At 50.8% G+C, this 27,608-nt stretch overlaps 3 protein-coding genes across 14 annotated transcripts; 2 read left to right on the top strand and 1 right to left on the bottom strand.

The window, feature by feature from the left end:
* Window positions 1–8: 8 nt before the first annotated feature.
* Window positions 9–20,086, top strand: VPS51 (VPS51 subunit of GARP complex). Of its 2 annotated transcripts, none has more exons than XM_067748399.1 (10): window positions 9–332; window positions 824–953; window positions 16,085–16,231; window positions 16,313–16,532; window positions 16,635–17,352; window positions 17,745–17,960; window positions 18,160–18,378; window positions 18,830–18,951; window positions 19,043–19,130; window positions 19,722–20,086. In XM_067748399.1, the coding sequence occupies exons 1-10, from the start codon at window positions 108–110 to the stop codon at window positions 19,980–19,982; spliced, it is 2,346 nt and encodes a 781-aa protein (XP_067604500.1). In that variant the 5' UTR covers window positions 9–107; the 3' UTR covers window positions 19,983–20,086. The 2 variants fall into 2 exon arrangements, with proteins under 2 accessions (XP_067604500.1, XP_067604501.1); XM_067748400.1 differs by lacking the exon at window positions 9–332 and adding an exon at window positions 3,898–4,091 and having other exon boundaries at window positions 821–953.
* A 127-nt stretch (window positions 20,087–20,213) lies between these two features.
* On the top strand, window positions 20,214–24,738 carry TM7SF2 (transmembrane 7 superfamily member 2). 11 transcript variants are annotated; one of them, XM_067748407.1, is made up of 10 exons: window positions 20,214–20,465; window positions 20,881–21,077; window positions 21,180–21,234; window positions 21,582–21,776; window positions 21,855–21,958; window positions 23,152–23,271; window positions 23,365–23,533; window positions 23,740–23,820; window positions 23,928–24,029; window positions 24,350–24,738. In XM_067748407.1, the coding sequence occupies exons 1-10, from the start codon at window positions 20,417–20,419 to the stop codon at window positions 24,508–24,510; spliced, it is 1,233 nt and encodes a 410-aa protein (XP_067604508.1). In that variant the 5' UTR covers window positions 20,214–20,416; the 3' UTR covers window positions 24,511–24,738. The 11 variants fall into 11 exon arrangements, with proteins under 11 accessions (XP_067604508.1, XP_067604507.1, XP_067604504.1 ...); XM_067748406.1 differs by having other exon boundaries at window positions 23,907–24,029; XM_067748403.1 differs by having other exon boundaries at window positions 23,365–23,602.
* Window positions 24,739–24,895: 157 nt separating this feature from the next.
* Window positions 24,896–26,332, bottom strand: ZNHIT2 (zinc finger HIT-type containing 2). Its single transcript, XM_067748412.1, has one exon. The coding sequence runs from the start codon at window positions 26,130–26,132 to the stop codon at window positions 24,933–24,935; it is 1,200 nt and encodes a 399-aa protein (XP_067604513.1). The 5' UTR covers window positions 26,133–26,332; the 3' UTR covers window positions 24,896–24,932.
* Between the last annotated feature and the right edge of the window lie 1,276 nt (window positions 26,333–27,608).

Here is a 27,608-nt window from a genome sequence, read left to right as displayed (position 1 = left end):
GTTTCACCCGAAGGACTACCTTGTTTCAACAACAACTTTATGGCTCCCGGAAGTACCTCCTCCCTATCCTCTGCCCAGCTTCACGCCTGTGGGCTGCACTTGGAGCCATGGCGGCGGCAACCGCAGGACGTGGCCCGGGCTGTGGACCTGGGGACTCCCCAGAGGGGCCCGAGGCGGAGGCTCCGGAGCGTCGGCGGAAGGCGCACGGGATGCTGAAGCTTTACTACGGCCTCTCGGAGGTGGAGGCGGCGGGGCGCCCCGCGGGGCCGGACCCCTTGGACCCTACAGATCTCAATGGGGCGCACTTCGACCCGGAAGTGTATCTGGACAAGGTGTGTGTATCGGGAGGGGGAACAGGCCCCCGATATATTGCACCCCACATCACGCCTGCGACTTTGTTGCGGGGGGGAGGGTGGGGCGAGGGAAGAGGTGTTCATAAAAGCAGGATGACCCTGGGCCGGGCAATAGGGGCAGAGCTGGAAGATAAGGGGTCGTGGGCAGACTTGGACTGGCCTGAGATGGTGCGAAGTCTGAGGTCTCCTGGGCTGAGGTTCTGATAGACCCGATATAGGGGGCGTGGCCCAGGCGCTGACAGGCGTAGGACTGGGCCTTGGCTGCAGCTGAGTATTTCAAATGCCGACAAACCCCAAATAGGGTCTGACCTGGTAACTCCTGAGCTATGCCACTTATAGGTTCCTTGTCTGAGATTCCTCGCAGGGGTGGGATCAGGGTTTTCTTGCACCAAAAGCCTACCAGTTAGGGGCAAGGCTGGGGGACATGAGTGCCCCCTTGTCCTGGATACTAACCACCTAATTTCCTCCAGCTGCGAAGAGAGTGCCCACTGGCCCAGCTGATGGACAGTGAGACGGACATGGTGCGGCAGATCCGGGCTCTAGACAGCGACATGCAGACCCTGGTCTATGAGAACTACAACAAGTTCATCTCAGCCACAGGTGATTCCTACTGGGGCACACTCCTCACAGTCCCACATCCCCCAGTTTCTCCTATGTTGGGGAAGCCAGTAGAGGATTTAGACAGAGCAGACCCAGATTCTAGTCCTGCCCTGACACTAATGCACTCTCATCTTTCTCGCTCAGAGCTGTCGTGGTTTGATGACTATTGAGGTGATAACTGTTCTCAGAGGGTTGTTTTGAGGACCAAAGGGGAGAAAAGGACAAAATGAAATTTTAAAAAGAAATGAATTTACCTGAAGTACTTAGAATCTCTGACACTAAGGTTGTGTCACTAATCTCTGACACTAACCATGCCTAAGTAATGGTTAGTTTCTCTCATTAGTGGTAGCTTTCTTCTCTGGTTCAGGTCTTTCTCGAGAATGGGCTTATCTCTCTTTCATTCTCTCTTTTTTTTTCTTTCTTTTCTTCCTTTCTCTCTCTCCTTCTTTCCTTCCTTCCTTCCCCTTTCCCCTTTTCCCTTTCTCTCTTTTTAAATGAAGCAGGGATAGAAAATGTATGACATTAAGGGACAAACATCATGTAAAGGTTTTTTTTTTTCCCTTCTGTCCCCTTTATTCTCTGTTCAAGATGGTACTAGACAATGTTCAGTATCATCCACACTAGCTTTTGTCCTGTGTTGGTGAAATGCACTGTTCAGATTTTTGGGACCCACATGTACTTAGTCCTAGAGGCAGATCCTGCAGGTCTACCTGCAGTCTATGGGAATGTCTGTCCTCTGAGTGAGATGAACAGAAGAATGGGGTGACCTGACTGTTGTTTTAAAAGGATCCCTCTGTCCACTTGTTGAGAGTGGACTATAGGGAGGCAAGGATGGCAGAGACACCCATTAGGAGGCTATTATAACAGTCCAGGCAAGATGCTGGTTGTATGGACCAGGGTGGTAACCGTGAAAAAGTAGAATGGCTCAAGATTCTTAAAAATTTGTTAGTTGAGGGATCTGGAATTCAGAGAAGGCTGGAACTTGAGGTACATGGAACAAGATGATCTCTCCTGGGGGGAGTGTACAGAGAGAAGAGGTCTGAGGACTGAAGCCTGGTGCATCCTAACATTCAGAAGTCATGAAAAGAAGGAAAATCTCACAAATCTTCTTTCTCAAAGAAACAAACATTTGGGAATGTTTGAGAACGACCCAGACCATGGCTGTCTTAGAAGATAACGAAGAAGGCATTCCAAGAAATGGAATTGATAAGCTTGACCAATACATTAGCTCATGGAGTGCTCATCAGTGGTGCAAGAGAGGGAAGAACTGCAGAAGCAAAGTCCTCAAGAAAGAGGGAGGGGATTGAGCAGTGCACATTGGAGAGGCTGGCCTTAACAGGAGGTCAAGAGCTCATCTACTGTAGCAGGAGGGAAAGCAGACTGTGGGCAGAGCCAGTCAGGTGGATAGGTGTGGTAGAGTTTAACTAGAGACCTTTCAGAACACATTAAGGAATTTTCCATTTATCTAAAGAGTACTTAGCTAATCAAAGTGTTTAGACAAATGAGTGATGTGATGTGTGTTTTGAAAAGATCCCTCTTGTCCCTGGCTACATTGAAAGGAATAGATTGGAGAGGTGGCTGGAGTGAGGCCATTTCAGCAGTCCAGACCAGAGATTCTGGGAGCTAACACCAGGATGATAATGGGGGGGATGGACAGTGATGAGTGAATTGAGAAGTGTTAGGAGGCAACATCGACAGGACATGCTGTTGAGGAGCTTTGGGTGTACAGAATGACCTAAGTTTCAACTTGAACAGTGGATGGTGGATGTGGTGCCCAAGAAACTGCAAGAAGATCAGGTGTAGGAAAAGGAACATAATGAGCTAGGTTTTGTTTTGTTTTGTTTTTTTAAGGGGAGCAAGGCATGAGATAAACCTGGATGAGCCTGTGGGGCCAGATCTTGAAGGCCTTTGTAGACAAAATAAGAAGGATTTTGGTCTTAATCATAAGAACTCTAGAGATCCATGTCAGATAATCACAGCATCTCAGTATGGAAGGAAGCTTGAGGGGGTCTAGTCCAATCCATCTCTTCTTTCCTCAGAGTATCTCTAAGGAGTGGCCTTCTGACTCTTGCTAGAAGTGGGGAACCTTTACCTAGTGGTGAGAACTCATAACTCTTTGAAAGAACTTTGAGGCTAAGGGAGCTAGGTTTTGAGGTTTTGGAGCTGTGCATAAGGAGCTAACAAGAAGGCAGATGCATATGTGGCTCTGGAGCTCAGAAGAGAGATCTGAGCTAGAGGAATAAGCCTTGGAGGCAGCTGTGAAGAGGAGGAGAGTTTAAAGGGAAGTGTGGGCAGGGTTGCTTAAGAATGGGATAGAGCCTGAGAAAAGAAGAGAGCCCAGGACAGAGCTTGGAGGAGCACCTCCGTTTGATGGCCATGGGGAGGAGGAGGGTGAGCCTGTGATGGAGACAGGAGTGGTCATAGAGGGAGAGTGGTGTCAGTATGAATATACATTAATTCAACTGATTCATTCATTTATTCAATCGCTTGTCAAATATTTGCCTGTGTGCCAAGTACTATTCTAGGCACCAGGGATATAGCAGTAAATAAGACAGTTTCTCAGCTGTCACAGAATGTACATTCTAGAGAAGGAGACAGATAATGAAGAAAGAAAATAAGATCAGTTCACTTCAACAAGAGCTCTGTAGAAAATGAAACAGGATAATATATTAGAGAGTGGGTGGTTGGGACTGATGTAGAGAGAGTGGCAGAGAAAGACTTTTCTAAAGAGGTCACAGTTAAGGTGAATGACGAAAAGTTGACGATGGGAGGATTTGGGGGCGGAGTGGCCCAGGCTGAGGAAACAACTTGTGCAAAGGCCCTGGAAACTCTACGACCAGAGCAGGGAGAGCAAGAGTGTGGGGGTGAAGGGAGCGGGGTCTGACTGCATAGGATATACAACAGGGGTGGTGAGGTTTTTCTTTTCTTTTCTTTTCTTTTTTAGGTTTTCTGAAAGGACCAAAAAGTAAATATTTTAGGCTTTGTGGGCCATCTGGTTTCTGTCACAACTACTTATCTCTGCCATTATCATGAAAGCAACTACAGACAGTATAAATGAATGAGCATGGCTGTATTCCAGCAAAACTCATTTACAAAAACAGCCCTGGCATCCAGAGTGACGTCAGCAAAAATAGTGGAGTAAGTGCATTTGAAAATATCCCCTCCATGAAAGCAGCCCTGAACTGGCCAGAATGGTTACAATAAGCTTTCTTAGAACTCTGGAAAGTAACCAGAGGTGTGCAGCAATCAGAGGAGCATTTATTCAAGAAAAAGAGCTGAATCATGGTAAAAATAATGAATCCTATGGTATTTTAGCTTGTCCTAGCCCCACCGTTTTCTCTTAGCAGTAGCCTTGAAAAATAGCCCATACCCCTAATACTAGAGGGAGCAGAACAAGGCTGGAGTTCTTTCAAAGCCTCATGCCCAAAGAATTGTCATTATTTAACCTGTCTGGTGGTTTCCTGAAACAGTCTACCCCATAGGTTTGTCTTGACCTGGAGGTCACCCAGTGCTAAAAGTCTCTCACCAGGGCTTCCCTGGAGGCGCAGTGGTTGAGAGTCCACCTGCCGATGCAGGGGACACGGGTTCGTGCCCCGGTCCGGGAAGATCCCACATGCCGCAGAGCGGCTATGCCCGTGAGCCATGGCCGCTGAGCCTGCGCGTTGGAGCCTGTGCTCCATAATGGGAGAGGCCGCAACAGTGAGAGGCCCGCGTACCGCAAAAAAATTTTAAAAAAGTCTCTCACCAGAGTTGTTTGTCAAAAACAATTACAGGCAAATGGTGTGTCTGTCTGAAGTGATAGATAACACTTGGGCAAACAATAGTACCAACCCAAACGCTTAAAAGGAAAAGCTGAGGAATGAGATGTCCCTAGGGGCTTTGACAAGCTCTGACACATTATTAGGAATCTTGAAGGCCACAAATGTGTACAGTAGTACACATACTTAGAAAGACCTGAGAGACTTCCCTGGTGGCGCAGTGGTTAAGAATCTGCCTGCCAATGCAGGAGTCACAGGTTCGAGCCCTGATCCAGGAAGATCCCACATGCCACAGAGCAACTAAGCCTGTGTGCCACAACTACTGAGCCTGCGCTCTAGAGCCCATGAGCCACAACTACTGAGCCCATGTGCCACCACTACTGAAGCCCATATGCCTAGAGCCCATGCTCCCAACGAGAAAAGCCACCACAATGAGAAGCCTATGTACCACAACGAAGAGTAGCCCCCGCTCGCCACAACCAGAGAAAAGCCCGCATACAGCAACGAAGACCCAACGCAGCCAAAAATAAAATAAAATTAATTAATTAAAAAAAAATCCACCTGCCAGTGCAGGGGACACAGGTTCAAGCCCTGGTCTGGGAAGATCCCACATGCTGCAGAGCAGCTAAGCCCATGTGCCCCAACTACTGAGCCTGTGCTCTAGAGCCTGCGAGCCACAGCTACTGCACACCGTGGAGCCTGTGCTCAGCAACAAAGAGAAGCCACTGCGATGAGAAGCCGGTACACCACAACAAAGAGTAGCTCCCGCTCGCTGCAACTAGAGAAAGCCTGTGTGCAGCAATGAAGACCCAACACAGCCAAAAATAAATAAATAAATAAAATAAATGTATTTTAAAAAAAAAAAGGAAAGAAAGAAAGACCTGAGAACGTCCTAAGCTCTCACTTCTGGCTTACTTCAGGCTCAGTGCAAGCAGGAGGTGAAGGTTAAGGGAGAGTTGTAAACCTCCTGGCTGAGTGTTTAAGGTATGCCCCAACACACACACACACACACACAGACACACACACACACACACACACACACACACACACACACACAGCCCCTCAGTAAATACTAGGAGATTTATTAGTACTAGATATTTAAGGAGATCATTGTCCAGTCATTAGCTAATCACTAAGCTAACCAAGTAAAGGTTTCAGTGGCTATACACAGCAAAGAATACAAACTTTACAGAGTTGGTTCAGAAACGAATTAGTACAGGTTTAGTAACTGAAAAATAATTAAACAAACAATAGCAACAAGCGGCAACAACAAACCCTGGGGAGGAGAGAGGATCTGGTTTCTAGAGTTGCCATGTTGTATCAATATTATCTAACATGTCTGTTTTTTCAATAAAAATTGATGAGGCATGCAAATAAAGTAGAAAATCGGACCCATACACGAGAAAAAGCAGTAGAACCTGTCCCTGAAGAAGCCCAGAAGTTGAATTTACTACGTAAAGATTTAAATCCACTATTTTAAATATGTTCAGAGACCTACAGGAAGCTGTATCTAAAGAACTAAAGGAAGGCATAAGAATGTTTCACCAAATACAGAATATCAAAGAGAAGAAATTACTTAACAAAAGAACCAACTAGAAATGATGAAGTACCACAATGAAAATGAAAAATTCACTAGAGGGTCTCTATAACAGATTTGAACAAGCAGAGAAAGAATCAGCAAACTTCAAGATAGGTCAGTTGAAATTATTCAGTATGAGGAATAGAAAGAAAAAAGGATGAAGAAAATTGAACAGAGCCTTAGAGACATGTGAGACACCAAGTGTACCCACATATGCATAATGGGAAGAGTGAGAGGAGAGAGAAAGTAGCAGAGGAATATATGAAGAAATAATGACCCAAACCTACCCAAATTTACTGAAAAACATTAATCTACACATCCAAGAAGCACAACAAACTCCAAGTGGGATAAATGCAGGGAGATTCACACCTAGGCATATCACAGTGAAACTGCTAAAAAAAAAAAGAGAGAGAGAGAAACTTGAAAGCATCAAGAGAAAAGTGACTCATCACATACAAGTGATACTCAATAAGATTAACAGCTGATTTCTGGTCAGAAACCATGGAGGTCAGAAGTCAGTGGATTCACATTTCAAAGTGCTGAATGAAAAAAATGTCAACAAAGAATTATATACCCAGTAAAAATATCCTGTAAAAAAGAAAGAGAGGGACTTCCTTGGTGGCACAGTGGATAAGACTCCGTGCTCCCAATGCAGGGGGCCCGGGTTCGATCCCTGGTCAGGGAACTAGATCCCACATGCATGCCGCAACTAAATTTGCATGCCACAACTAAGGAGCTCATGTGCCTCAACAAAGGAGCTGGTGAGCCGCAACTAAAGGAGCCCTGGAACCGCAACTAAGGAGCCCACCTGCCGCAACTAAGGAGCCCACATGCTGCAACTAAGACCTGGTGCAACTAACTAATAATAAATATTTTTTAAAAAAAGAAAGAAATTAAGACATTCGCAGATAAGTAAAAACTGAGAGAGTTCATTATTAGCAGATCTTTACAAGTAAAACTAATTTATTAATAGTTATATATAATAGCAAGTTTAACTGGTTAATACTAGGCAATATTTATTGAGTGTTTAATATAAAACTGCACAGATTGAACTGCTTACATATATTAATTTAATTCTTACACATCTATGAAGTAGTTAACTATATCTCCATTTTACAGATAGGGAAACTGAGGTAATGAGATGCTAAATAACTTGGCCAAAATTTTATAGATAAGACATAATGTTTAATGCCTTGTTTCAAACGCAAAACAAGTCCAAAAATAACTTTAAAAAATCAGATTTTTTTGTTCTAGTACCTGTAGAAGGAACTGCATTTCTATAAAAGACAAACATTATGCATAATAAATAAATCCCTAAATGAATAAGTTTTATGTTAGACTGTTGTTTAACAAGTGAAAAATAAAATCATGACAATCAGAGAGTAGACAAATAGACTAAAAAAAATACTGCCATAAAGGAGAAATAATAATTCAAGAAAATCTAGTAACCTGGGACCACTTGGTGTAGGAACCAACAGCTCTGTCAACATCTGCAGTCACTGGCAAATCATTATCTTTGCAAAAAGTTTATAAAGTTTATCCAGAGTCAAGAAAACAGTCTAAATTACATCCACAATATTATATTTAAGAAAATAGAGGCAAGGTTTATATATTCAAAACATATTTAATGAAAACCCCTGCCACTCACTTCCTACAGGGGAAAAAAATCCTTAGTATTTGTGTGAGTGTCCTATGGTTGCTATAACAAACTGTCACAATTTTGGTGGCTTAAAATAACAGAAATTTTAAGAAAATAACAGAAATTATGGTCTCATAGTTCTGGAGGCCAGAAGCTCAAAATCAAGTTGTCAGCAGGGCTGCACTCCCTTCAAAGGCTCTAGGGGAGACTCTCTCATGCCTCTTCCAGGTTCTAGTTGACTTAAAACATTTCTTGCAGTTGCACCACTCTAACCTCTGCCTCTGTCTCCACATGGGCTTCTCCTGTGTCTGTGTCTTTATTTCTTTAATGTCAAGTGGCAGTGAGGTGGCTAGATGATAGGTCAGATTTTGCCCTCTAGTCCCATTAGTTGTGGCTGGGAGTGAAGAGGTAGCAGTCGATGACTTTATGGTGTAAAACCTTTCTATTGCAGGAGAGAGACTTGTGGATCAGGAATTAGAATATGGCCAGGGCAGGTAACAGTGCTTTGACACCCGCTAGTATTGGAGGGTCTCCTGCTAAGGTGGGGGCCGGCTTTGGCTCACTGTAGGGACAAGGACACTGGCAGTGGCAGTTCTTACTGGCGTGAGCCCTCGTGAAGGCTGCCGTTTTCTCACCAATATCTGGCCCCACATAACAACCTGTAGGCTTCTGTAAATTGAATAGAATTGAGTCCAGAAATAAACCTGTACATCTGTGGTCAGTTAATTTTTTTTATAAGGATGCCACAGTTACTCAACAGGGAGAATAGGTTTTTCAACACATGGTTGGGATACCTGGATAGCCGTATCAAAAGATTGAAATTGGATCCCTACCTCACACGCTATACAAAAATTGACTCAAAATGGATCATAGACCTAAATATAACAGCTAAGACTAAACACTCTTAGAAGAAAACATGGGTGTAAGTCTCATGTCCTTGGATTAGACAAGAGTTTGTTAGATATGACACTGTGATTTGTGATTTATAATAAGAAATATACATTTGGTCTTTGTGCACCATCCCTGGAATAGCTCCTAACCCCTTGTAATTTCCTATATAAGAGCCTTGTTAACAATATTTAGTTCTGTTCCCAGTTCCTGAAATAGCTCTAGTGAAATAAAGTGACGTGGATGTCTTTTGGTATTTATATAACAAGCCCTTTTCAACCACACCTGAGTTTATGTTAATGAGGTGATATTTGGAAAACTCCTAGATAACCCACGGATGGGGGCAGGTTGCCAGCAGAACCAACCATGTGATTAGAGGGTTGGAATTTTCAGCCCTACCCCCCAGGCCTCGAGGAAGGGGAGAGGGGCTGGGGATTGAATTCAGTCACCAATGGCTCATGGTTTAATCAATTATGTCTATGTAGTGAAGTCTCCATAAGCACCCACAAGGATGGGTTGGTGAACCATGTGGAGGTGTTGGGAAAGTGGCATGGCCAGAGAGGAAATGGAAACTCTATACCCCTTCCCACATGCCTTGCCCTATACATCTCTCCCATCTAGCTGTTCCTGAGTTGTTTCCTTTTGTAATAAAACAGTAATCTAGTAAGTAAACTGTTTTCCTGAGTTTGCTGAGCTGCTCTAACAAATTAATTGAACCTGAGGAGGGGGTCATGGGAACCTCCAATTTAGAGCCAATCAGTCAGAATCATAGCTGACAACCTGGACTTGTGATTGAAATCTAAAGTGAGAGAGGATAGTTTTGTGGGACTGAGTCCTTAACCTATGAGATCTGACGCTAACTCCCGGTAGATGGTGTCAGAATTAAGTTAAATCATAGGATGCCCAGCTGATGTCACAGAATTGCTTGATGAGTGGAAAACCCACACATCTGGTGTCAGGTGTGAAGTAGTGTTGAGAGTAGAGACACACAGGAGTGGGTTTTTACTTTATAGACACCAAAAGCACAAGTAATCAAAGGAAAAAAATTGGATAAATTGAACTTAATCAAAATTAAAATCTTGTGCTTCAAAGGACACTATAGAGAAAGTGAAAGGACAGCTCACAGAATGGGAGAAAATATTTGCAAATCATATAGCTAATAAGGGTCTAATATCCAGAATATGTAAAGAACTTTGATTAAGTCAGCACTAAAAAGACAACCCTGTTTAAAAATGGGCAGGGGCTTCCCTGGTGGCGTAGCTGTTAAGAGTCTGCCTGCCGGTGCAGAGGACATGGGTTCGAGCCCTGGTCCGGGGAGATCCCACATGCCGCGGAGCAACTAAGCCTGTGCACCACAACTACTGAGCCTGTGCTCTAGAGCCTGCGGGCCACAACTACTGAGCCCACATGCTACAACTACTGAAGCCCACACACCCAGAGCCTGTGCTTCGCAACAAGAGAAGCCACCGCAGTGAGAAGCCCGTGCACCACAACGAAGAGTAGTCCCCACTCACCGCAACTAGAGAAAGCCTGCACGCAGCAATGAAGACTCAATGCAGCCGAAAATAAATAAATAAAATAAATAAATTTTTTTAAAAATGGGCAAAAGATTTGAATAGACATTTCTCCAAAGAAGATATACAAATGACCAACGAGCACATGTAGAGGTGCTCAACATCACTGGTTATTAGGGAAATGCAAATCAAAACCACAATGAGATAACCACTGCACACCCACTAGGTTTTCCAGAAAACGGAATAAAACAAATGTTGGTGAAGATGTGGAGGATTTGGAACCCTCTGCATTCCTGGTGGGAATGCAAAATGGTGTACCCGAAAACAGTTTGGCCATTCTTCAAAAGGCTAAGCATGGAGTTATCATGAGGCCCAGCAGTTCCACTCCTAGGAATATACCGAAGTGAATTGAAAACATATGTTTACAAAAACACATACACAGTTGTTCATAGCAGCATTATTCATGACAGCCAAAAAGTGAAAGCAGCCCAAATGGCCACCAAGTGATGAATGGAAAACAGGTGTGGTCTATTCCATACAATGAAATATTATTCTGCCATAAAAAAGTATGACGTACTAATACATGCTACAACTTAGATGAGCCTTGAAAACATGCTAAGTGAAAGAAGCCAGACACAAAAGGCCACATACTGTATGTAATTCCATTTATTTTATTTTTTTGGTATTATTATTTATTTATTATATTTATTTTTGACTTCGTCGGGTCTTAGTTGTGGCACGTGGGATTTTTGTTGAGGTGTGCACGATTTTTCGTTATGGCGTGTGGGCTCTTCCTTATGGTGCGTGGGCTTCTCTCTAGTTGTGGTGTGCGAGTTTTCTCTAGTTGTGGCGCACAGGCTCCAGAGCACGTGGGCTCTGTAGTTTGTGGCACATGGGCTTAGTTGCCCCACGGCATGTGGGCTCTTAGTTCCCTGACCAGGGATCGAACCCACCTCCCCTGCATTGTAAGGCAGATCCTTTACCACTGGACCACCAGGGAACTCCCTAATTCCATTTATTTTAAATGTACAGAATAGGCAAATCCATGGAGACAGAAAATAGATGAATGGTTGCCAGGGACGGAGGTGAGAGTGAAATAGGGAGTGACTGCTAAGGGATACAAGGTTTCTTTCTGGGGTGATGAAATAAAGAATTGGATAGTAATGGTTGTGCCATCTTGTGCATATAATAAATATACTAAGAACCACTGAATTTTATGCTGTGTCCATTATAGCCCAGTTGAAAGTCAAAAAGCCAAACCGCTATCAAGCCAGGTCTGACCCGCAGGGTATATAGTTTGCCAGCCTTTGGCCTAGACACTGCGTTTGTTTATGTAATAATGCATTTTTCTGTTCCAAAATTGGAAAGGTCCCAAAGGTTGTATAGTGAAAAGCCTCTTCCCCTTCCTTTCCCCAGGTAAAGACAAAACAATCTTTAATGGTAAACTTTACTGAAGATTAACAGAAAAGTGCACAGGTCATAGTGGCCAGCTCCTGGAATTTCACAAATGGAACACCTCTGTGCAGTCAGCACCCCGGTCAATCAACAGCATGACCAACAAGGCCCCCTCCAGCCTCCTACCAGTTACCACCCACTCTCCTCCCAAGGAGAGTTTGCTCTAGTTGCAAACTACTTATCTTAGCAAGCCTGAAAGAGTTTGGGGATGTACAGTGTAGTCTGTAGTGAATTATTATCGAGATCCTCTCATATTGAGCCGTCCTTGCATTCCTGAAATTAAAACCATTTGGACATATTTGTCAATTATTCTTTTAATACATTGCTGGATTCTGTTTGTTAATTTATATGTGTATCTCCATTTATTTAATTAATTTAATTAATGTATCTATGCATCTCAATTCATAAGATATGAATGTGTCACTTTCATTTTTGAGCTATTTTTGTCACATTTTTGTATCAGTGTTATGTTTCTTCCACAAAGTTAATGTGAACGCTTTTCTAATTTTCTCTGCTTGAGTACTTCTTACACAGAGCTTTGGAATGAGCTGTCCTTCAGAGCTATGGCAGCACCCCCATGACATCCTCTGGCACCTTTGGGGGGGGGGAAGGAGAATCTTTCTTTTTTTTTTTTAATTTTTAAATTTTTGGCTGCATTGGGTCTTCATTGCTGCACGCGGGCTTTCTCTAGTTGTGGTGAGCGGGGGCTACTCTGTTGCGGTGCACAGGCTTCTCATTGCGGTGGCTTCTCTTGTTGCAGAGCATGGGCTCTACGTGTGCGGGCTTCAGTAGTTGCAGCATGTGGCCTCAGTAGTTGTGGCTCGCGGTTCTACAGCACAGGCTTAGTAGCTGTGGCGCACAGGCTTAGTTGCTCCATGGCATCTGGGATCTTTCCAGACCAGGGCTTGAACCCGTTTCCCCTGCATTGGCAGGCAGATTCTTAACCACTGCGCCACCAGGGAAGTCCTGGAGAATCTTTCTTTGACAACATTCTCAGTTCTCTCTGTTCATGTATTCTTGCTCTTCTGGAATCCATTTAGGTAAATTCTGGTTTTTTGTGGCAAATTATCCATTTCATCTAGGTTTTCAATTTCTTTACACAGAATTGAGCTAAGTTGTATCTTGTGATTTTTTAAATATCTGTGTATTTGTGATTGTTTCTCCCCTTATTTCTTACTTTGTGTATGTTTTTTTCCCCATTTAAAGATTAGGGTAGCTCACATTTTATATATTTTGTTTTTCAGTTTTTTTCAGTGACCCTGACCTTTGATCTATTTATTAGTTCTCCCATTTAAAAAAATAAATTAATTTCTGCTTTTAGCTTTATTAATTCCTGCTTTCTTTTTTATTTTTCTGCTTTCTTTTTCTGGTTTCTTTTGTAGTGCTTTTTCTAACTTCTTGAGTTGAATGTTTATTCTAATTAGTACTATAAGAATTTAGGACTGATTTCCTGAGAACATTGCTTCAGCTGTATCCTATAGGTTCTTATAGTGTTTTGATTGTTGTTATTTTTTACATATACAGAAATTTCAGCTTTGATTTCCTTTTTGATCCAGTAGTTGATAATAATGAGGTTTTCTCTAAATAATGGGATCTCTTTATTTTCTAGTTTTGTTATTAATCTCTAATTTCATTGCATTGTGATCAGGGAATGCTTTCTGTACCATTTAGTTTCTTTTCTTCTGTAAATTTATTGAGATTTTTTGTATGACCTAATATGTGGTAAGGTTTTGGTGTATTTTATGGAATCTTGAAAAGAGTAAAAATCAAATCGGTCTTCCATATTAATGATATTATTTAGGACTTCTGTAGCTTCATTTGGTTTTTATCCTTTTGATCTGTCACGGATTGACAGAAGTGGATTAAAGTCTCCTATAATAGATATGTTTCTGCTTCATCCTCATTGCTTTCATTTATGCATATTGATGGTGAGTTCCAGAGTGGAATTAGGGAAATTAGTTGGGAAATGTTAGTAGTAGTTGGACAAGAGATGATGGTGGCTTGGAAAGAAAATGTTGGAGGTAAACCTTATGCAACTTGCCGGTGGACTGAATGTAAGGTAAAGGAGAGATGAGAATCAAAGATGACTCTTAAGAAATGGCCAGGAGGGCTTCCCTGGTGGCACAGTGGTTAAGAATCCGCCTGCCAATGCAGGGGACACGGGTTCGAGCCCTGGTCCGGGAAGATCCCACATGCCACGGAGCAACTAAGACCACAAGCCACAACTACTGAGCCTGAGCTCTAGAGCCTGTGAGCCACAACTACTGAGCCCGTGTGCCACAACTACTGAAGCCCGCATGCCTGGAGCCTGTGCTTCACAACAAGAGAAGCCACTGCAATGAGAGGCCTGCACGCCGCAACCAAGAGTGACCCCCGCTCGCCACAACTAGAGAAAAGCCCGCGTGCAGCAACGAAGACCCAACCCAACGCAGCCAAAGATAAATAAATAAAATTAATTAATTAAAAAAAATAAGTAAAGAAATAAATGAACAGGAGCCAAAATGGAAAAGGTTAGTGGAGGAACAGGTTTGGGGAAAGTCAAGAATTCTGTTTTGTGTATGGACACCAAGGCGGGAAAGTGGTGGGGAGGGGTGGTGGTGGGATGAACTGTGAGATTGGGATTGACATGTATACACTAATATGTATAAAATAGATAACTAATAAGAACCTGCTGTATAAAAATAAATAAAATAAAATTCAAAAATTTTTTTAAAATTCTGTTTTCAACATATCATATTTGAGGTACCTGTTTGCCATCCACATCAGGATATTAAGTAAGTTGTTAGGCAGGGCTTTGGTCAGGACTGGAGGCAGAAATGTCCAAGTCATCACAGCCGTGGGACAGGATGAGACTCCCTCAGGGATCTATTCACTCTGCAGGTTTGGAAGGAGTTGATGTTTGCTTGTATTTTCTCTGTGAAGTGTGAATCAAGGTCACCATTTGAGAGTTGGGGGCATGTACTGGCGTTTTGAGAACTGAGGACAAAATGTTATTTTGGAAAATGGAAACACAAGACTCACTAGAAGGTTTGGAAGGACAGCTGACCAGTGTGCAGTGCTGCTTTGGGACTTAAAGTCCTAACTTGAAAGGGAGGCCAGTTGGTATGATTTTGTGGCTCATTTTCAGCTGTCATTCTTAGGGAGTGGGTTGGTAATTGGGCTTAACCTGTGATAGGGTTCTGCCGACAAATAAAGGGGGCCAGGGGGCAAGAGATGCAAGAGGGCTTGCAAATGGGTGCTGATGCTCGTGGAGGACCACAGATTCTAAGAGGAGTGAGGAAGGAAGTGCAGCCATGAGAGGTATTACAAACAGTGACCAAGTGGTAGGGCCGCTGGGTCTGGAGTTACTGAAAAGGCCAAAGGATTGTTAGGGCGGGGTCAACAGGGTGAATGATCAGAAGGTTGTGAGGCTTGAAGCTAAGGTTTTAGAGGATGCAATTCTTAGCAAGGGCAGGGAGAGTGTGGCACAGATGAGGCAGATGCAAGAATGGATGGAGTTGAGGAGGTCAGCAAACGGAGAGTCAAGAATGTCCAAAGGCTCATCCTTGTGTATGTTGATGTCCACGAGGAGGTGTGGCCATGATCTGGAACTGAGGGGCGTGGCAAAGAGGACAGTAGGGATGGCAACAAGAAGGGGTGTAGTTTGATGTCATGGTCTTCAAAGAAGCTGGGGTCTCAAAGGGAGGAGGAGTAGAAGCTATCTAGAAGTGTTAAGGGGCCAGGCCCTGAGGCATCTGGGTTGACAGGAAGAACAGCCTTCTTAGGCAGGTTTCTGTCAGGACCAAAGGGAAAGAACCCTTCAGGGAAGGTCAACCATGTTCTAGAAGGCAGAGTGAAAGGGTTAGGGAATTCTGGGAAAGAGGTAAGACTGAACAAGTATTTACTGTGTGTCCCATGGCAGGCAGGGTGCTGGGCATGGAGGATGCCCTTGGGAACGAGCAGACAGGTCCCTGCCAAGTGCCCTGGGCCCTCCTTTGGATCTGGGCATCTTCTGAGATCAAGGACTGCGGCTTCATGGGCATCTCCCCACTGCACTGGGGCTAGGGGCACACACGGGGTGTTCAGAAAACGTCTGCTGCACTGACTAATGACACCTCACCCCCATTTATAGTGACCAAGCACCACTGCAGTCCTTTTCAAGCACCTAATCATCAATGTGACCCTCGAGGAGTGAGCTCAGGCGCGTTTGGGAAGGGGGCGGGTGTGTGTGAGGGTATTTGGACTACCTCTCAAGCTGAGTGTTCTGCCTGTGCCCCTAGTCATCTGCCTTTCCCCCTCTTGCGCCCTTGTCCTCCTAGACACTATCCGGAAGATGAAGAACGATTTCCGGAAGATGGAGGATGAGATGGACCGGTTGGCCACCAACATGGCAGTGATCACGGACTTCAGCGCGCGCATCAGCGCCACGCTGCAGGACCGCCACGAGCGCATCACCAAGCTGGCAGGTGCGGCCCGCCCCAGAGCTGGTGCTAAAGTGGGCCACCCCCAGGGAGTTGGGGCTAACACCACCTCCCCCTGTCCCCCAGGGGTCCACGCGCTGCTACGAAAGCTGCAGTTCCTCTTCGAGCTGCCCTCGCGCCTCACCAAGTGCGTGGAGCTGGGCGCCTACGGGCAGGCGGTGCGCTACCAAGGCCGCGCGCGGGCCGTGCTGCAGCAGTACCAGCACCTGCCCTCATTCCGCGCCATCCAGGACGACTGCCAGGTCATCACGGCCCGCCTGGCCCAGCAGCTACGGCAGCGCTTCAGGTGTGGGCTCTGGGCCCTCATGTCACACCCGCTGGTTTCCTGGGTCTGCCCCCGCCCCGAATTCTGTCTTCTTGCCCTTCACCTCCCTCTCCCTTCCCGCAGGGAGGGTGGCTCTGGCGCCCCTGAGCAAGCCGAGTGCGTGGAGCTGCTGCTGGCCCTGGGCGAGCCTGCGGAGGAGCTGTGCGAGGAGTTCCTGGCTCATGGCCGAGCGCGGCTAGAGGAGGAGCTGAGGAGCCTGGAGGCGGAGCTGGGGCCCTCCCCTCCGGCCCCCGACGTGTTAGAATTCACTGACCGCGGCGGCAGCGGCTTCGTCGGGGGCCTCTGCCAGGTGGCGGCGGCCTACCAGGAGCTGTTTGCGGCCCAGGGCCCGGCGGGTGCCGAGAAGCTGGCAGCCTTTGCGCGGGAGCTGGGCAGCCGCTACTTTGCGCTGGTGGAGCGGCGGCTGGCTCAGGAGCAGGGTGGCAGTGACAACTCCCTGCTCGTTAGGGCGCTGGACCGCTTCCACCGGCGCCTGCGGGCGCCCGGGGCCCTGCTGGCCGCTGCCGGGCTGGCAGAGGCCGCCACAGAGATCGTGGAGCGAGTGGCCCGCGAGCGCCTGGGCCAGCACCTGCAGGGCCTGCAGTCGGCCTTCCTGGGCTGCCTGACGGACGTGCGGCAGGCGCTGGCCGCCCCTCGAGTTGCTGGGAAGGAAGGCCCCGGCCTGGCTGAGCTGCTGGCCAACGTGGCCAGCTCCACCCTGAGCCACATTAAGGCCTCGCTGGCCTCTGTGCACCTCTTCACTGCCAAGGAGGTGTCTTTCTCCAACAAGCCCTACTTCCGGGTACGATCTTCCCCTGGGCATCCTTTTTCTTTTTTTCCTTCCTTTTCAGGGCATTCTTTCGTTTATCTTGCATGCAGGTTGGCAGCTACAGGGCACACAGTCCTCGCCCCAGGCAGTCTGGATGTGGTTTCAGGCTGCCTTGAGAAAGGCTGGCATAGCCTGGAGGGGTGGGGCAGGCTCTGAGGGCATCTGCAAGCAGGGTCCCCAGTGCTGGCTTTGCCCCCCCTGCACTCCCTTCCCACAGCAGGGGAGCTGCTCTGGGGTTCTGGAATGCGGGGTGAAACTGTCCCTTGGAGAGAGGCCAGGGCACTTCGAGTCCCAGTAGAAGGTCACTAGCAGCCTCTGCCTGGAAGGTTGGACCTGCTGTGTATCTGGGGCGCTCCTCCTCACAGGGCGAGTTCTGCAGCCAGGGTGTCCGTGAGAGCCTCATCGTGGGCTTCATCCGCTCCATGTGCCAGACAGCTCAGAACTTCTGTGAGAGCCCCGGGGAGAAGGGGGGCGCCACGCCGCCTGCCCTGCTCCTGCTGCTTTCCCGCCTCTGCCTGGACTACGAGACCGCCACCATCTCCTACATCCTCACCCTCACCGACGAACAGTTTCTGGTGCAGGTGAACTGCTAGCTCAGAGCAGGGTGGGGGGAGGTGATGCTAGGAACACAGGAGGCTGGGCAGTGCCCTCATGGTCAGGGCTGCCTGTGCCCAACACAGCCTGCCCCTTGCCCAGCCTGTGCCCAGTTCCTGGTGGCCAGTGGTTGCAGAGCTGCCCCCAGTACCCACTGCCTGTCTGTCCTCTGCATCCCTGGCTCAGGACCAGTCTCCAGTGACACCCGTGAGCACACTGTGTGCGGAGGCCAGGGAGACGGCACGGCGGCTGCTAACCCACTATGTGAAGGTGCAGGGCCTGGTCATATCACAGATGCTGCGCAAGAGTGTGGAGACGCGGGACTGGCTCAGTACCCTGGAGCCTCGGAACGTGCGTGCTGTCATGAAGCGGGTGGTGGAGGACACAACAGCTATTGACGTGCAGGTGCTGCCCTGGGCTGGCCAGGGGAACTCTGACGTGGGCTGGGGGTGCTGGGGGAACAGGCCTCTGAGGATCATGCCAGGAGGGGCCAGACAGTGCCTGCATCTACGGTCTTCCTCCTCAGCCATGGTGGCCTCATCACCCCCATTTCAGCTAGGAGGAGGAAGCTGAGGCCCAGAGTCACCCAGGAAATCAGGTCAGGGTTGGCCCTGAAGATTTGGCCTCAGTACCAACTCTTATGTTCCACTCTTGCCCCACTCCACTGGTTCTGTAAATAGTGACTGGGTACCAACTAGGTACAGGCCCTAACTACCCTGTGGTTTTTATAACGGTTGTGATTCTTACAACAAATGAGTGTGTAACTTAGGGCATCCTTGGCCCTTGCCCAAGGCACCTGGTGGGCTGCATGTTCCCCGTGCCCTGGCCTCCTTGCACTTCCTCCTTCCACCACCAGGTGGGGCTCCTGTATGAGGAGGGTGTTCGCAAGGCCCAGAGCAGCGACTCTAGCAAGAGGACCTTCTCCGTTTACAGCAGCTCTCGGCAGCAGGGCCGTTATGCACCCAGCTACACACCCAGGTCTGGCTGGTCAGGGTAGGCGCAGGGAGGATGGAGAAAGGAGGACCGGGGTGCAGGGGTGGGCTCTGATTGCTTGTCTCCTCCCATTCAGTGCCCCAATGGACACCAACCTCTTGAGCAACATCCAGAAGCTGTTCTCTGAGCGTATTGACGTGTTCAGTCCTGTGGAGTTCAATAAGGTCTGAAGTCCACAGTGACCCTGCCTTCCCAGGGCCCCTTGGGAAGGTTGGCTGAAGCAGCCCCGCACTGGCCCAGGGAGCCCTAGGACTCTGATTCCCGCCCCCCCGTCTGTGTTTCTGAGGGATGTTTCTAGGAGTGAGTGGTCATCCAGAGGCCCGCCATCACCATCTCATAGCCCTCTGCCCGCGTCTGGGTGATAATCTAGTATACCTCTTGGTCCTCGTCCTTATCCCCACCATAGCCCTGGGTCCTCCCCAGGGATTCCTAGTCACACCATGGGCCCTGCCCCAACCCAGCCCGTGCTCAGGGACCTGATACTCTCCCTCCAACTTAGTAAGCTTTTCCCCTCCCCATATCAGTGCTGACCCCCATCTCTGCCTCAGGTTGCCGGGCCCTCCCCGTCCACTCTCCTCCAGATGATGGTCCCTCCCTCTTACCTGGGTCCTGGGACTTTCCACCCCATCACAGCTACTGGCATTTTGCCGTCTCCTTGGCCCCTGCACAGAACGTGGGTGCCCTTCCTCGGGGATCTAGTACCCCTCCCCAACACCTGCTGTAGTGGGTCTGCATCCCTGTGTCCCTACGTGCAGGTGTCGGTGCTGACCGGCATCATCAAAATCAGCCTGAAGACACTGCTGGAGTGCGTGCGGCTGCGCACCTTCGGGCGCTTCGGGCTGCAGCAGGTGCAGGTGGACTGCCACTTCCTGCAGCTCTACCTGTGGCGCTTTGTGGCTGATGAGGAGCTTGTGCACCTGCTGCTGGACGAAGTGGTGGCCTCAGCTGCCCTGCGCTGCCCGGACCCAGTGCCCATGGAACCCAGTGTCGTCGAGGTCATCTGTGAGCGTGGCTAGGCCCGGTCACACCAATCTACTCATCCCCTGGTGGCCCGACCTGGTGGCCCGCCCTGGTGGCCCTTCCCCTCGGGGCCTGCCTAATAAAGACGTGTTGTCTCCTGCTCCCTGTCGCCTGCCTGGGCGGGGCTTGTGGGGGGAGGGAGGTGGAGCTGTGAGCCTGAGACTACAGAGGCGGCTTTGGAGGCGGTCCTGTTGGTCTCGCCCCTGAGAGACGATTGGCTGACCTGCTGGGCCCAGGATGGGCCGGGGGCGGGTCCATTTAAAGACCTCGGGACAAAAGCGGTCGCTGTCTGCTCCGTGCAGAGACAGGTGCAAGCCCAGCTGGGCTGGGTTCTCCGTGTCACCGAGCCCATCTCCTGGGGGATGGGGTGGGCTGTGTTTTCTTGACGGATTTTTGAGAGCCCCCAACCCCCGGCGGAGCGGAGGATACCATGGTCCCTCAGGGCTCCCGGGCTGAGCTGGAATTCGGAGGACCCCTGGGTAATGGGGCAGAGAGAGGGGGTATTTGGGGCCAGAGCTATGTGAGGGAGAACTGGAGGGTTGAGCTATGAGCGGGGATGGGGGCAGGGTCTGAGGATGAAAGGCTTTGAGGGGTATCGGGAGTCAGGATCTAGGAGTGTGCGGGGAAGCGTCTGGAGAGGGGGCTGAGGAGGAGCCAGTTCTGGCGGCTGCAGAGCAGGGGATCTGTGGCATGGAGGACCGGGCGGACTAGGGGGAACGCGAGCAGGACCCTCGAGGGGACCAAGACAGTAGTCAGAGAAGGGGCCGAGCGCTGAGAACGGGGTGTGGAAGGCGGCGATGGGAATGCTGACGGGGCCCTGGCTATGACAGGGCGCCTGTGGGGGTCCGGGAGAGTTGGAGAGTGGACCCCCGACGCGGCTGCCCCCTTCCCCAGGCGCTGCGGCACTGCTGCTGCTGCTCCCCGCCACCATGTTCCACCTGCTACTGGTAGCCCGCTCGGGCCCGGCGCGCCTCCTGGGCCCACCCCCTTACCTGCCGGAACTCGAGGAGCTGTGGAGCCCTTGGGCGCTGTTGCTGTGTCTCACCTGGCTCGGCCTGCAGGCGGCGCTCTACCTCTTGCCGGCGCGCAAGGTGCGGACTCGGCTCGCGGACGCGCGGGGGAGGCGGGCGGAGAGAGGGGGCTCGGCGAGAAGAAAGACAGTCTCAACCCTTAGCGCCCTTTTGTGCCCACAGGTGGCCGAGGGGCAGGAACTGAAGGACAAGAGTCGACTGAGCTACCCCATTAACGGTGCTTGGGGGCTGGGTCCTTGCGCGGAGTTGTGGGGATGGGGTTGGAGCCCCAGGCCCGGTGGGGAGGTCTGTGGAGATGAGCCCGCGACCCCAATTTCTATTTTGTGCCTCTTTTACGCCCAGGACGTAGGGGGTTCCACTGGCTCCCTCCACACCCCTCCTCCCTCCACTCCCAGCATTGCTGCCACTCTATGCACCAGAGAAGTGGCTGGGGTGACCCTCCGAAAGCTAAAGTGTCTGACTAATGGCTCAGGACAAGGTCTGCGACCTCCCTGGGCTTTAGGCTGTGGGGGGGGGGGGGGGGAGGGGCACAATCCCCAGGTCTCACTGTGTGCTGTGGTTCAGGCTTCCAGGCCCTGGTGCTGACAGCCCTGTTGGTGGGCCTGGGAGTGTTAGCCGGGCTGCCCCTGAGCGCGCTCCCGGAAATGCTCCTGCCCTTGGCCTTTGCGGCCACCCTCATCGCCTTCATCTTCAGCCTCCTTCTCTATCTGAAGGCTCTGGTAGCCCCTGCCTCTGCCCTGGCACCCGGGGGGAACTCAGGTGAGAGGAGTCCCAGTAGGGTGTAGATGGAGGCAGATGGGGGTGCTTGCGTGCACCTCACCCTCCATTATTCTCCAGGCAATCCCATTTACGACTTTTTCCTGGGACGGGAGCTCAACCCGCGCATCTGTTCCTTTGACTTCAAATATTTCTGCGAACTGCGGCCTGGCCTCATCGGCTGGGTATGCTGGGCATGGCTAAGTGGGCTTCCAGCCAGGAGGAGGGGTGGGATGGGTGAGCAGTGCCTGGGCAGGGCAGGGCCAATATTGTGCTGACATAAATCATTAATCATTCATTCCACAAATAATTTGTTGAGTCCATCATGTGCCCAAGCACTGCTCTAGGTACTGGGAGACAAAAGAAAGAAAAGTTACAGGAAAGAAAGAAAAAAAATCTCTGTCTTCATGAAGCCTGCATTCTAGTGGGGAAAGACAGACAAAAAATAAGTAAAATAGGTATCGCATGTCAGGGGATGCTAAGTGCAGCGAGGGAGTTGGGGCAGCAGGTGCAATTTTAACTAAAGCCATCAAGCACAAAATCTATTTCGAGAAGAGAGTGATCCTGTGCTGCTTGCTGGCCAAAGCGGTGCAGAACTTCAAACTGGTCACTGGGTTTAGCAACCTGTCTGTCACTGGTAGCCTTGAAAACAGGCCAACTGTGTTTTCTTGGTTATAATCACCCATACTGGACTGGTCAAGATTTCCTGAAGGGTTTCTTGGGCAAGGTCCCTGTCACCTTGGAAACTACCTCATCCAGAGACGGAGGAGTGCTGGGCGCCCGTCACAGATCTGGTCTTCAAGGCTGTTTCCTCATGTGTGAAATGGGATAAAGTAAGAGCTTGCTCCCAAGATTACTGTGAGGATTAGAGGTGGTAACCTGATTGGCAGCCCCAAGCCCAGTGCTACCAGAATGGGGGTGCTCAGTACAGGCTGGCTGCCAGCTAATCATTATCGAGCACTTACTAGGTGCTTAGCGCTTCACACACATTATGGTCCATGATTATGTCCCTTTTCTACATGGAGGTGGGGAAAATACGCTTTAGAGAGGGTAAGCAGCTTGCACAGGTGGCAAAGCTGAGATTCAAAACCAGGTCTGTTTTAACTCTCAAGCCTGAAGTATGCAGTCGCTCCCTACAGCGCTCTCCCAAAGGGAACACTGCAGGACACGGCAAGAGAAAACAGGTCAGGAGGTGGTCCAGTGCAGTCTCTCTGCCCCTGGGTACAGGGGCCGGAGCCACTCAACGAAGGCCTGGAGGGTTAGTGACGGACAGCTGAGAGAAGGGGACCGGCTGGCCACTGCCTTTCCAGGCGCTGCCACCTCTGTGGAGACGGACTGGGAACAGACTGCCTTGTCTCACCCTCTGTGTAACCCCCAGGTCCTCATCAACTTGGCCTTGCTGATGCAGGAAGCAGAACTTCGGGGGAGTCCCTCACTGGCCATGTGGCTGGTCAATGGCTTCCAGCTACTATATGTGGGTGATGCCCTTTGGCATGAGGTGAGGCAGGACTGGGCTAGGGAGGGAGAGGGTGCCTCCCACGAGAGGACCTCGTGGGGACTGAGCCAGTGTGTCTGGGTCCTGTCCCTGCAGGAGGCGGTCCTCACCACCATGGACATCATACATGACGGGTTTGGCTTCATGCTGGCCTTTGGGGACCTCGCCTGGGTACCCTTCACCTACAGCCTGCAGGCCCAGTTCCTGCTGTACCACCCAGAGCCCCTGGGGTTGCCCCTGGCCTCGGTCATCTGCCTCATCAATGGTCAGTCAGGAAGGGGCAGCGCTCTCCCTCCCCCTTTCATTCGTTCACTATTTATTCAGCACCCACTAGGTAGGTGCTAAGCCTCACACCCTTCTTTAAAGCCCAGGGCTGGGTCCTGGCTCTCCTGGCAGACTGAGTCCAGGCTGTGGGTAGTTGGTCAGGGTCAGAGAGAAGGCCCCTGACTGCCTGCTCACACTTTCTCCCAGCTGTTGGTTACTACATCTTCCGTGGAGCCAATTCTCAGAAAAACACCTTCCGGAAGAATCCTTCTGATCCCAGAGTGGCTGGTGAGCTGGGTTTCTGGGGTGCCATGAAGTGAGGTTGGGCAGCTGGACTTCCAGGGGGTCCCCCATCCCACTACGTCTTTCCCCAGACCTTGAGACCATCTCTACAGCCACAGGGCGACGGCTGCTGGTGTCTGGGTGGTGGGGTATGGTCCGCCATCCCAACTACCTTGGAGACCTCATCATGGCTCTGGCCTGGTCCTTGCCCTGCGGTGAGTGGTTTGGGTTGGCGCACGGCAGGGGCCGTTAAGTGTGTGAGGGGCAGAGGTGGAGTGGTGAGCACAGGATGCCCAGTCTGGGTGTGGAATGGAGAACAGGGCTGCACCCCAGTGGGGGGAGTAGTCAGGGAGCTGGGGATGGACTCAGGGTGTGGCTGGGCCAGACCTCTGTGACAGCCTAGCACGCCAGCACTCCCTGCAGACCTTGGGACCTTTCACCATGGAGCCCTGAGGGCCCCGTGAGCCATCAGCTGTGGAAACCTTTGTGAACCGGGGGGCTGGCTGAGTGGTCACAGAGACCCCTTTCCCCACAGGGGTGTCCCACCTGTTGCCCTACTTCTACCTCCTTTACTTCACTGCGCTGTTGGTACACCGTGAGGCCCGGGATGAGCAGCAGTGTCTGCAGAAGTATGGCCTGGCCTGGCACGCATACTGCCGGCGTGTGCCCTACCGAATCGTGCCCTACATCTACTGAAGCAGCTCCACGTGTCCCAGGTCGGGCCACGTGCCCACCCAGCTGCCAGCACACCCAGCACCAGGAGCCTAGACTCACCTGGCACTCAAGGGCCTGCACCCTACCCTGCTCTGAGCTCGGACAGGCAGGGGTGAACAGCCTGATAGGTGGTTGGAGCAAAAGGGGAACACGAAAACAAAAGGGAGTGGAAGGGCTGCTCTTCCTCCTTGGATAAACATCTGGAATGCCTGATGCTGCTTCTCTCCCTTTCTGGGGCCAGGTTGCTTAAAAACGGGCTGGGTCAGCCCCGATCAGGGAGAAGCTGACAGGTGGCCTGTGGCCACAAGCGTCTGGGGGTGGGTGGCACAGCAGCTGGCACTCAGAAATGGGCACTGGCGACAGGGCAGACCAGTCACAGCTTTATTAATGACAGAGTGTCCAGTTCAGTCAAGGAGCTCCTCAATGAGAGTCCTCCGGGCAGGTGGCAGGGGGCCTCCCCAGAGCTGCTCCAGCTCCCCAGTGAGGGCTGCCACCTCCACGGCTGCCACAGCGTGGGCTCGGTGGGCCCTGGCGCAGTCTAGAGCCAGGGGTGTGAGGGCCTCCTCATTTTCGTTGGTCCAAGACAGCAGGAACTGGCACTTCTTTCGGGCCCGGTAGAGGCAATCTCGTTCCTCAGGGGCCACAGCTCGTTTCCGGGCTCGGCCCAGGGTCTGTGTCAGGTCCCCCAGTGCTGCCAACGTGTAGCCTTTCTGGTTGGCCGGGCCCTCACCCAGCAGGATGAGGGCGGCCTCGCGCATGGCACCCCGTGTGCCCAGGGGTCCAGGGGGATGCTCGCCTGCTTCCAGCACGTGGGCTGCGGCCTGCAGGGCCTCCTCGGTAGAGGTGAAGACTTGCTGGGCGCCCAGGACTCCAGAAACGCTGAGCAGCGTGGCACAGAACTCAGAAAGCAGAGCCTCGTCGCCGCCGTGATACAGGGCAAGTGTGTGTGCGTAGGCGAACAGCACGTTGGGCAGCTGGAAGCGCACGAGCGGCGAGGCCCGGCCCCTGCTCAGGCTGACCAGCGTAGGGATGAGGGTGGGCACGGCGGGAGGGCAGGCCCCGGGGACGTCTCCGAGAATTGGCTCGGCAGCCGCAGGCTCATCCTTCTCGGGTTCCGGTGGCGTCCTCGCAGGGGAGGGCTCCAGCTCCTCGGCGTCACAGCCCGGGGCATCACCCAGCTCCTCCAGAAGCCGCGGCCCGGCGCCGCGAACCCACCACCATGGCCGCCACGGGGGCAGCAGCCGCCCGGCCTCGCCTCGGCGCAGCAGCCGCTCGAAGGCCGCCTTCTCGGCCGGTGCCAGCCGCTCCCAGAGTCCTGAGAGGCCGCCGGGCGCCGGACCAGGCCTGAGGCCTGCGTCCTCGGGCTCGTCCTCGGTCTCACGTTGCTGACGCAGCCGCAGTAGGGCGCTGGCCAGGCGGCTGGGAGAGGCGCTGCGGCCGCGCAGCTCTCCCAGCACCTGGTCACGGTAGAAGTCTTCGGCGCAGGTGCCATGCGCCCGGTAGCAGCGCAGCGAGCAGTAGGGCACGTTACAGCGAGGGCAGGTGTAGCGCGCTGGCTGGGCCTCCCGGGTGGGGCAGAAACCACAAGGCCCGGCCGGCTCCATGGCAACTGGCGCCGCACACCACACGGGAACGCACAAGGGCAGTAAATCACAATCTTCCGACGCTTCTCGGTTACTTCCGCCTCTTTGCGGGGCCGACGGAGTGCTTAGTCAAAGCTCTTCGAGGATTCTCGTCAGTTTCCGCCCACACTCGGAAGCCAAGCCCCACCCCTCTCTTGAGCCGCGCTTGGGCTATGCGCCGGAACCGATGGGGAGGTACGAGCTCAGCCCGGGCTTCGGCGGAGCTCGGTCCTGCGCGGTGGGAGCGTAGGGAAAGTGCGTCCGGCGGACGCTTCGCCGATACCAGCTCGCCCCCTAGTGGTTGCCTTTCGGGCACTATAAAGCGCTGCGGCAAAACCCAATCTTTGCTAACCTTAATCTACTCTGGGCCACTAGTTGTGCTAAACCCATGGGAGATGAGGCGTCCCTGCGCTGAAGGGGCAGCCATTCTACTAGGGGACACAGACAAAGGGGAGAGTGGAAGAAGGCCAAGGCGGGGTGCCTAGACTGGGTGTGTTGGGGGCATTTCCCTCTTGAGAAGAAGCGTTAACAAATATTTGAGCTCTTGCTCGACTTCCTCATCCAACTTTAAAGCGCAAACTTCACACTAGGCAGCGAAAACACACTGAAGAGCAAAATGAGATGAGGTTCCTGCCCTAATGGGCCTTACAGTTTGTGGTAGAGTGCAGGTGACGACTTACAAACTGTGCCAAGCGCTGTGAAGACTTGATCCATGGCACCCCTAAAAGTAAGCTCTGGTTCTTTGGTCCCTCACCTCACTCATACCCAGCCCCACCTCTAGTCAGCTCTGCCTTCGAAATACCTTGTCTCTATCTCAATTTGGGTCATCTGTTTCCCTACCATGACCTGGATGGATTTGAAGAGTCTGCTCAGTTTTGCATCCCCTTCACCACTGGTGGTCTAAGCTACTTGCTCAACTGGATGACACCAGCTTAACTGGTTTCCTTTTTTCTTGCCAGCCCTCCAGAAAAGTCAGCCAGAGAAAATACTAGATCACCAGTCAGATCACATCAGGCCCTTGCTTAAAACCCTGACCTGCACTTGGACTCAAACCAAACTCCTCTCCACATCTGACAAGACCCTGCAGGATCTGCCACTCACCTTTGCACACAGGTCTCTTAGCTGGAACTCTCACCATCTCACCACTTGATCAGCTCCTGTTTCAGGTCTTACACACATCCCATCGTCAGAGACCTCCCCTAGGACAGTTATCTACCTGTCACACTCCCTTTTATTGCAGCACCCTGCTTACTTTCTGAGATCATTAACACTTGTAACTAGTTTCCTTGCTTTCCGCACAAGAATCTAAACTCCTAAAAGGGATGGGGGCCAATGTCTTTCTAGGAAGCTCACTGTAGAACTCAAAAATAGCCAATATATTTGTGCACTTTCTAGAGGGCAGGTGCTGATCTAAGCACTTCCCATAAAATCCTCAAAGCAACTCGCAAGAGATGATGG

This window comes from Pseudorca crassidens, chromosome 9, assembly GCF_039906515.1.
Source record: "Pseudorca crassidens isolate mPseCra1 chromosome 9, mPseCra1.hap1, whole genome shotgun sequence".
NCBI lineage: Eukaryota > Metazoa > Chordata > Mammalia > Artiodactyla > Delphinidae > Pseudorca > Pseudorca crassidens.
The sequence above is the reverse complement of the archived record's forward strand: the minus strand, read 5'-3'. Positions and strand labels throughout refer to the sequence as shown.

Coding starts and splice junctions, on each gene's coding strand:
- ZNHIT2 (XM_067748412.1), bottom strand. CDS start 26,132: ATGGAGCCGGCCGGGCCTTGTGGTTTCTGCCCCACCCGGGAGGCCCAG.
- TM7SF2 (XM_067748401.1), top strand. CDS start 20,417: ATGGTCCCTCAGGGCTCCCGGGCTGAGCTGGAATTCGGAGGACCCCTG. Junction 21,078..21,179: donor ACCTCTTGCCGGCGCGCAAG/GTGCGGACTCGG, acceptor TTGTGCCCACAG/GTGGCCGAGGGGCAGGAACT. Junction 23,534..23,739: donor GGTCATCTGCCTCATCAATG/GTCAGTCAGGAA, acceptor ACTTTCTCCCAG/CTGTTGGTTACTACATCTTC.
- VPS51 (XM_067748399.1), top strand. CDS start 108: ATGGCGGCGGCAACCGCAGGACGTGGCCCGGGCTGTGGACCTGGGGAC. Junction 333..823: donor CGGAAGTGTATCTGGACAAG/GTGTGTGTATCG, acceptor AATTTCCTCCAG/CTGCGAAGAGAGTGCCCACT. Junction 954..16,084: donor CAAGTTCATCTCAGCCACAG/GTGATTCCTACT, acceptor TTGTCCTCCTAG/ACACTATCCGGAAGATGAAG.